The 8,349-nt window shown below is 61.3% G+C and overlaps 1 protein-coding gene across 3 annotated transcripts; it reads left to right on the top strand.

The window, feature by feature from the left end:
- The first annotated feature begins 1,997 nt into the window (after positions 1 to 1,997).
- GPR108 (G protein-coupled receptor 108) lies at positions 1,998 to 8,339 on the top strand. 3 transcript variants are annotated; one of them, XM_059388803.1, is made up of 18 exons: positions 1,998 to 2,157; positions 2,755 to 2,874; positions 3,690 to 3,740; positions 3,886 to 3,968; positions 4,683 to 4,783; positions 4,911 to 4,972; positions 5,081 to 5,149; positions 5,292 to 5,396; positions 5,598 to 5,731; positions 5,829 to 5,904; positions 6,403 to 6,476; positions 6,560 to 6,677; positions 6,780 to 6,910; positions 6,999 to 7,042; positions 7,166 to 7,317; positions 7,480 to 7,563; positions 7,661 to 7,785; positions 7,981 to 8,339. In XM_059388803.1, exons 1-18 carry the CDS (start codon positions 2,038 to 2,040, stop codon positions 8,051 to 8,053), a joined length of 1,722 nt encoding a protein of 573 aa, XP_059244786.1. In that variant the 5' UTR covers positions 1,998 to 2,037; the 3' UTR covers positions 8,054 to 8,339. The 3 variants fall into 3 exon arrangements, with proteins under 3 accessions (XP_059244786.1, XP_059244787.1, XP_059244788.1); XM_059388804.1 differs by having other exon boundaries at positions 1,999 to 2,157; positions 7,268 to 7,317; XM_059388805.1 differs by lacking the exons at positions 1,998 to 2,157; positions 2,755 to 2,874; positions 3,690 to 3,740 and having other exon boundaries at positions 4,911 to 5,003.
- Positions 8,340 to 8,349: the final 10 nt, after the last annotated feature.

Genomic DNA, 8,349 nt, shown 5'->3' with positions numbered 1-8,349 from the left:
AACAGCGCCCTAAAGGCGGGACCCCCGAAGAGGCGGGACCCAACGGACGCCCCGCCCCCTCTTAAAGGCAAGTTGCCACCAGCCGCCACTGGACCCTTGCCTTAAAGGACCCCCACCCATTTTCCAAATCCCCCGGGCCCCTCTTCCCCCAACCCTACCCCGCCAGGGACTGTTCTTACTTTTCTCTTTTCCTTCAACCATCCCTTAAAGGGACAAGACATTAAAACCCCAACCTGAGAGGTCCTTCCCCCACCCCATCGCTGGAAGAACCTGAGGTCACCCCGCTCTTGCGGGCCGGCCCGGCTCCAGACATCTCTGCTGGGCCTACTAATGGTCTGGTTCCCTCCGGCCACAGGGCGGATGGGAGGACTTCGATCCTGCCCAGAACGCGCCTCTGCCAAGGCCTGGTCCATTAGCACCCCCGCCGCATCCTGCCTTCCCCCACCTCCCGAAGTCTGCGCCGGGAAACTGAGGACAGACCGTCCTTGGGGCACCGGGCCCAGGTCTTTCCTCGGCCCTCATCCAGTTCGCGCTTCCACCTGCCCATTTTCCAGTCGCATCCATTTAGATCCAATCAGGTTTCACTGTACAGACCCCGGTTCCGACTCCACCTCTCCCTCCAGACACTCAGGCCCTGGGGCTCGGGAAGTCTGTCACCTCGCTCATAAAAGTCTGTTCACACCTCATTAATCTCTTTAAGGCACTGAGATGAAAGGGGAGAGAGCCCTGCAGCGCCCACCTCATCTTCTCTGCCGAGGTAACAGACGCCCCCAGGCACAAGTGAGACTCTAAGCCTCCTGGCTCCCAGTACCCATACCAGTACACACACCAGGGAGCCCAGGAGGCTAGCCCCTGGAGCCCACAGTGAGACACCTACACTGGGACAGATGGCTCTGTTGGGACCTGGCCCCACCTGCTGGTGGCTTCTGGGCTAGAAAACCTCAAGTTGCTGTGCTCCAGGATTTGGGGGACCAGGCGTGTCAGGGGCTCAGCATGGGTTCTGATCTCAGTGGCTTAGCCTGGTATTAGAGTTTCAAACTCAAACTGGAATTGGGATTCGTTCCAGGTCGACACCGCATTTGGGATGGGATCTCAGACTGGGGTCAGTTTAGCGGAGGGGTCAGCAACCCACTAGGGGGTCTGGGACTCAAACTAGGGTCCAGAGGTCAGGCCTAGTCTGGGATCACGGCGTAGTCCAGGTTGGGGGCTCAACCAGAGACTAAGGCCCAGGCTCGGTGTAGGTCGAAAGTCAGAAGGGAATGGAGAAGTCTGGTTTTCAGGCCGACGTCGGGGCTCAGCGTTAGGTAAGGACTCAGCCTGGGGTTGGTGTTCAGCCAATCAACGAGTCCGGCGTGGGATCTATGGATGGGCTACTCCTTTGCCTCACTCTAGGATAGAGGCTCCGCCTAACGCTGGAATTCAGCCCGAGGTCATAGGTCATCCTGGGGTCAAGATTTAGCCTGGGGCTAGGTTTCGGCCTTTCGTGGATCGGGAAGATTAGAACCGGACAGGCCTCGGCAGACGTGCGTGTTTACCAAAAGCCTGGGCTCTGGCTGGGAGCCACATCCCCAGAGTGAAAAGAGGAAGTCCGTCCTTGGGGATATTGGGAAATGTAGTTTATTGAATGCCCAGTAGCCCGCTCTGGTCTCACTGCATTCTGGGTAATGTAGTCCTGGACCGATCTTCAGTTGGGCGTGGGTGAAGGATCTGTGGGTGAAGGAATTCCGCTTCAAGGGCGGGATATCAGATCCATTAGAATTGGTTAGTTGGACTGTTTGTCAAATTACATCAGCACAACCTTTCTAGTGATTGGTGATAGCGGAGGCGGGATTAAGCGGTATCCGCAGCCTATTCGGAGCTGGTGACGTCCATTTGGTGTCGTACGGGGGGGTGGTGCAGACTTTCGAGGAAACGGTCGCTGACTGGCTGGGAGGGCCTGACATGTTAGAGGGTCGGCCCCCATCGTGCGGCGATTGGCTCACCTTTTGGAGGGTGGGTGCGTCAGAGGCGGTGTCAGGGGAGGTGGTGGCTCCAGAGATGGCAGTGAGCGAGAGGAGGGGTCTCGCCCGCCGGAGCCCCGCGGAGTGGGGGCAGCCGCTACTGCTGCTCTTGCTCTTGGGCGGCTGCTCTGGGCGCATCCACCGGCTGGCGCTGACGGTGAGTCCCGCCGCGCGGCGGACTGGGACGGGGGGCGCAGTTTTGCTCCTAAGAAGCCCCTGGTTTGGAGTGGTCTCGTCCTACCTCCCCCTCTGCTTACGCGCGATGGAGCGGCCCGCCGCCCCCCGCTTCCCGGCCCCGAGTGGTCTCGTCCGAGGAGTCCCCCTTAGTCCTCGCGTGGAGTTGCCTGGCCGACCACGCTCGGGTTGTGCCCGGCCCACTGAGGGTGGGACTTCACCTCCTGGGACAACCCCTCGCCCCCGTTAGTCTCCTAAATTCTTGGGATCGCTCTGGGGGCGCTGGGATTTCTAGAATGGGTTCCTCCGGGCACTCACTGGGTTCTTGGAATCTACGAACTGTCGGGGCTCCTAACCCCAAGATGAATAACCTTGCTCTCGTGGCGGGGTGGGGGGGGGGTGCTCCCCTCCCTCCCCCCTCCCGTGCGGAGACCTCCAGGTGCCCCAGGCTTTCTCTTCCTGGACTCGGAACAGCGGCTGGAGGAGCTGGGGCTACCCCGTTCCTATCTCGCGCCAGCGCCGTGGGGCTGGGTTGGTGGGAAGGAGTCTGAGCTGCCTGTGCCTCCTTGGTGTCCGGCAGGGGGAGAAGCGAGCAGACATCCCGCTGAACAGCTTCGGCTTCTACGCCAATGGCTCCCTGGAGGTGGACCTGAGCCTCTTGCGGCTGGGCCTCCAAGAGACAGAAGAGAAGGACCCGCTGGTGAGGGGCTTTGAGGAGTTTGCTGGAGGAGGGCGAGGGGCGCACGTTTCCCACCCGCACCTGCAGCCCCCAGTTCGTAGCTCCGCCTCTCATCCATGGGCTCTTGGACAAGGGCTCTGGCCTCTCGGAACCTCCGTTCCCTCATCTGTAACGTGGGAATAATAAAATCGCGGGCAGTGTGTGCTGGGCCGTGAGCTGCGGTTGGTGGAGGAGAGCACACCAAAGTCCAAGACAGCCCCAGCTCCTGCAGTCAGAATGAGTAGCTAGCATTTCTTTAATGCCACTGAGTACCAGGTACCGGGCGGAGCAGTTTCCATGGGTCTGTTCTCTCGCAGCCGCCTCTCAGGGATGCTGTGAAAACGTTAAGCCTAGAGGTATGTGGCTTGCTCAAAGTCACAGTGCCCGGATGCAAGCAAGTCCACGTGTGCTGGATTCCACAGCTCCAGGCAGGAAAGCCATCCACATTTTTATCTGTTTATTTGTTTATTCCATCAACATTTTAACTGCGTGAAAACAGGGTGGGCAGGGGCCAGCAGATCAGCGAGAGATGCCCGAGACTCCCCCCCCCCCCCACTGCAACCCCGACTCCCAGGGAAGTGACATTGAAGCTGAGTGGCACCAGTTAGGAATTAAAAGAAGAGTATGAGGGCCCAGGGTCAGGACAGGCTTTGGAATTCCAAGAGTGAATGTGGGACCTAGCACACAGGACGGGTTCGGTCAATCCGAGGTCAGGTTTCTCTTGCTATGAAAAGAGGTGGTTTGGTGAGGTCCCTGTGCATTCCCTCATTTCTTCAACTTTTCTTTCCACCTGGCAGGTGGGGTTCAGTCTGACTCGGGTTCGATCTGGCAGCGTTCGATCCTACTCAGTGAGTGGAGGAGGACACGCCCCCTTTCTTTCACAGGGAGGGGAGCAAGAAGTGACCCTCCCTTGCAAGGGAGATGGGGAGGGGGCAGGGTGGGGCCGGACTCGTGGGAGGCAGTAACCAAGACACCCTCCTACCCACTCCCCAGACCCGGAACCCCCATGACTGTCCTCTCCAGAAAAACAGCAGCAACCTGCTAGTTCTCTTCCTCATCAACACCAAGGATCTGCGGTGAGCTGACGGGCCAGAGGCTCCATCATTTGTCTTTTCTGGGGTCTGATACTCACATACGCTACCAGGTGGAATGGGAAGCCTGCTGGGAAGAGCCTCACACACTTAGGAGGAAAACCACTTGCTTTTTCATTTTGCCTTCCAGCCTTGTGATTGTGGGAAGGAGGGAGCGACGGAAGGGGGCAGCCCGGGGAGGAGACACAGAGTCGGGGTCTCAGGGCAGAGATCGGACACGGAGCAGCGTTGGGAGAACTGATAGCCGCCGTTCCTACTTGTCGAATGCTTCCTAGGTGGCAGGGAGTGTCCTGCAAACTTTACAGGGGGTGACTCATTGACCCTTTACACCGATGTCATCCCCGTTCTAAAGGAGGAAACTGAGGCCCAAGAACCAGAGTCTAGCAATACGGCGTGGCCTGTCTTGTAGATGCGTATTCATGTGAAGTAGCGCGCTTAAGTGGGAATGAGTAAGTCAGTGTCACAGGAAGTGACAGTCGCCGGTGCAGGCAGGGCCCAGAGGGGGCAGCCATCTTAATCGCTGGTGGCCAGGGGCTGGAACTGTATGATCACTGACTCAGCCTGACACTTTCTGAGGCTGTCCTCAGAAAGGAGATCCCGAGGGCCCCAGGGGCCACGGAGTCCCTCCGCACACGTGTGTGCATGACCCAGGCCTTCAGCCTCCTGGCCTCACCTCTGAGGCCCCCACGCTCACCCCAGGGTACAGGTGCGGAAGTATGGGGAGCAGAAGAAGCTGTTCATCTCTCCTGGGCTCCTCCCCGAAGTGCCCTCCGAACCAGTCACCCCCAAAGTGGACAGCGGTGAGTCAGGCTGGCCGTGTGAGCAGGGACAGTGGACGGCCGGGGCTGTGCGCCTGCCCCCGCCTCCCCGTTATTCTGCTGTCCTTCTGTCCATGCATCTCTGAACCCATTTATTTGCCCCCTATAGGGACCACCGCTGCGCCTGACAAGGCCAAGTCAAAACCCACAGTGTCTCAGGGGGACCAGCAGGTTCGAAGAAGCCAGGGCAGGAGGGAGGAAGGTCTGTTCCTTTTCCGGGGGTGGCCTAGGGAGACCCAGGCCATGGGGCCAACTGATGCTGGCCCTCTGTCCCCTTAGGGCCTCAGTGGGAAGGACAAGGAACTGGTCCTGGGTCTTGGGCATCTCAACAATTCCTACAACTTCAGTGTGAGTGTCTGTGAGCGTCCGAGGCCCCACCTCCCCCCGGAGTGGGAACCCCCAGGCTGAGCCCCCACCTCCCCCTGGAGTGGGAACCCCCAGGCTGAGCCCCACCTCCCCTCATCTTCCCCTCTCTGCCCCCACCACCCAGTTCCACGTGGTCATCGGCTCTCGGGCCGAGGAAGGCCAGTACAACCTCAACTTCCACAACTGCTACAACTCAAAGCCGGGCCGGGAGCAGCCCTTCGACATCACGGTGAGCAGAGGCGGGCCGGCCACACCACATCCTCCCCGGGGCTGTGCTGGGCCATGAAAGCCCGTGTGCCCACCTGGGAGGCGGGAAGACTGAGGCACGGAGAGGGGGGCTGGAGAGTGTGAGGGCGAGACGCACCGTCGCGGCTCTGCACATCCAGAGCCGGCATGAAATCCCCGCCGCCCACCCCTGCCCACTCCCCAGGTCATGATCCGGGAGAAGAACCCCGAGGGCTTCCTGTCAGCGGCGGAAATCCCCCTCTTCAAGCTGTACATGGTCATGTCTGCCTTCTTCCTGGCCGCTGGCATCTTCTGGGTGTCCGTCCTCTGCAAGAACCCGTAATGCCCTGGCCCCTGGGGTGGTCCCTCCCCTCCCCTCATCCCTGCCCCTGACCAATGCCTCCCACCCCCTTCTGTCCCTGACCCCCCCTGCCAGGTACAACGTCTTCAAGATCCACTGGCTTATGGCAGCCCTAGCTTTCACCAAGAGCGTCTCCCTTCTCTTCCACAGTGTGAGCGCCTTGGGCTGGGAGTAGAAGGGGGTGGGCTGGGGTCTCTGGGTCCAGGAAGAAGCCCATGGAGCCCTTTATCCCAATCTCTGCAGACCCTGGGCTTGGGAGTTCACGTGTCCCAAATGTCCCCATGGCTAGCCATTTTTGTCCCTGTGGCCACCAACTGTCCACCTAGCTCAGCTGTCTGCCTGTCCTGTCCATCCATGATCGTCTGTCCTTACGTCTAACTGCCTGCTGGCCTGGCTCCAACTCTCCCCCTGATGGACGGTCTCACTATCCATCCAGCTGTGACCCCCCCCCCACTTTGTCACAGCCACGACCGCCCGTGTCTGGGTCCACCCGCCATCCCGATCACAACTGTCGGTTCTGTCACCCTTGTGGCCCCGGTGCCCCCAGTGACTGTCGGTGTTCCTAAACCACCGCCATTCTCCCATCCTCCGGCGCCCGCCCCCATGTCCATCTGTCTGTCTGACTGTCCGTCCGTCCATCCGCCTCCAGATCAACTACTACTTCATCAACAGCCAGGGCCACCCCATTGAAGGCCTCGCTGTCATGCACTACATCACGCACCTGTGAGTGCCCTTCTCCGTGGCAGGTGGGGGGGGTGGGCTGGGGGGCGGGCACCACCCCCCTCACGGCACACACACCCTCCCAGGCTAAAGGGCGCCCTCCTCTTCATCACCATCGCCTTGATCGGCTCTGGCTGGGCCTTTGTCAAGTACGTCCTGTCAGACAAGGAGAAGAAGATCTTTGGGATCGTGATTCCACTGCAGGTGCCGCTGGGGCCCTGGGGCGGGCGGGCACACATGCTCTCTTGGGGCACAGCCACCCACCTACCCCGCACTGCCCCCTGGCCACCTCTCCCCGCCCTGCAGGTCCTGGCCAACGTGGCCTACATCGTCATCGAGTCCCGTGAGGAGGGTGCCAGTGACTACATGCTCTGGAAGGAGATCCTCTTCCTGGTGGATCTCATTTGCTGTGGTGCCATCCTCTTCCCTGTGGTCTGGTGAGGCTCCTGCCCCCACCCCCACGCCCCCTGCAGACGTGGTAGGAGGCAGTGCTGACAGCCATCCGTGTCCCCGGTCCCCTTCCAGGTCCATCCGGCATCTCCAGGACGCGTCTGGCACAGATGGCAAGGGTGAGGCCCTGGTCCCCGGACAGCTGTGCCCTCGGCCCCTGTCCCGCTTCCAGGCCCCTCTTTCTGATCTCTGGATGTCCCTTCCCTCCCCACCGGCTGCCCCTGCTTCGTGTCCTCTGAAAGGCCTCCCCTCCAGACTTCCTGCCCCTTGGATACTCCCCCCAAACGGCCCTCCTGCATTCCTCTCCCCTCCCCTCCCCTCGCCCGCCCGCGCACACCCGGCAGTGGCAGTGAACCTGGCCAAGCTGAAGCTGTTTCGCCATTACTACATCATGGTACGAGCCCTCTTCTCACTGAAGCAAGTATTTGGGGGTGTTTTGTCTTTGTTTTTTTGCGGGGGGGGGTGTATACAACCAGCCGCTGGGGTGCCCACTCCAGCCCCTCTGCCTGCCACTCCGAGCCCACCTCCGGCCTCTGCCCGACCCCCTGTCCCACAGGTCATCTGCTACGTGTACTTCACGCGGGTCATCGCCATCCTGCTGCAGGTGGCCGTGCCGTTCCAGTGGCAGTGGCTGTACCAGGTGAAGACCAAGACCCCAGGTGGGGTGGGCAGGTGGGCCAGACAGTGGCTGGGGGTGGGGGGCTATGCCCGACACTGCCATGCCCCTTGCCCCGCAGCTCTTGGTGGAGGGGTCCACCCTGGCCTTCTTCGTGCTCACCGGCTACAAGTTCCAGCCGGCAGGCGACAACCCGTACCTGCAGCTGCCCCAGGAGGACGAGGAGGACATGCAGATGGAGCAGATGTGAGCCGAGGGGGCGGGGGCGGGGGCACCTCTGGAGGCAGAGTGGGTGGGGCTCCGGGACTGCACGGGTGGGGGGCGTGGGGGGAGGTGGGGGGAGGTGGGCAAGCGGCTCTGGGCGTGGACTTGATGAGCCCTGGGTGAGTGGCGCCTGGTGCCCCTCAACTGCCAGACCCCCTCCCTGCTGTTTGCCTTTAGAATGACTGATTCTGGGTTCCGGGAAGGCCTATCCAAAGTCAACAAGACAGCCGGCGGCCGGGAGCTTCTGTGATCAGCCCCCAGTGTCTGGACCGGTCCTCCCTCCCCCACCTCCCGCCTCCGCCCTCCGCACACATTCCTCACCCTCCAGCCCCGCTCCCAAGGCACGTGCGGTGGGGGAAAAGGGCAGCGCGGTGGGCACCCTGCTCTCCGGGCCCGGAGGCCCAGGAGCCCATTCCGAAGAGAGCTCCCTTGTCTCCTCCCCCCCCCCCCCCCCCCCCGGGGCAGCCCTGGCCCTGCCCCAGAGCCACCCACCGCTCACAACTGTGCAATAATGACCGACCTGTTTTGCTACCCTGGTTCCTTGCC

Source organism: Mustela nigripes, chromosome 2 (genome assembly GCF_022355385.1).
Source record: "Mustela nigripes isolate SB6536 chromosome 2, MUSNIG.SB6536, whole genome shotgun sequence".
Taxonomy (NCBI): domain Eukaryota; kingdom Metazoa; phylum Chordata; class Mammalia; order Carnivora; family Mustelidae; genus Mustela; species Mustela nigripes.
This window is presented reverse-complemented; position numbering and strand designations above follow the sequence as displayed.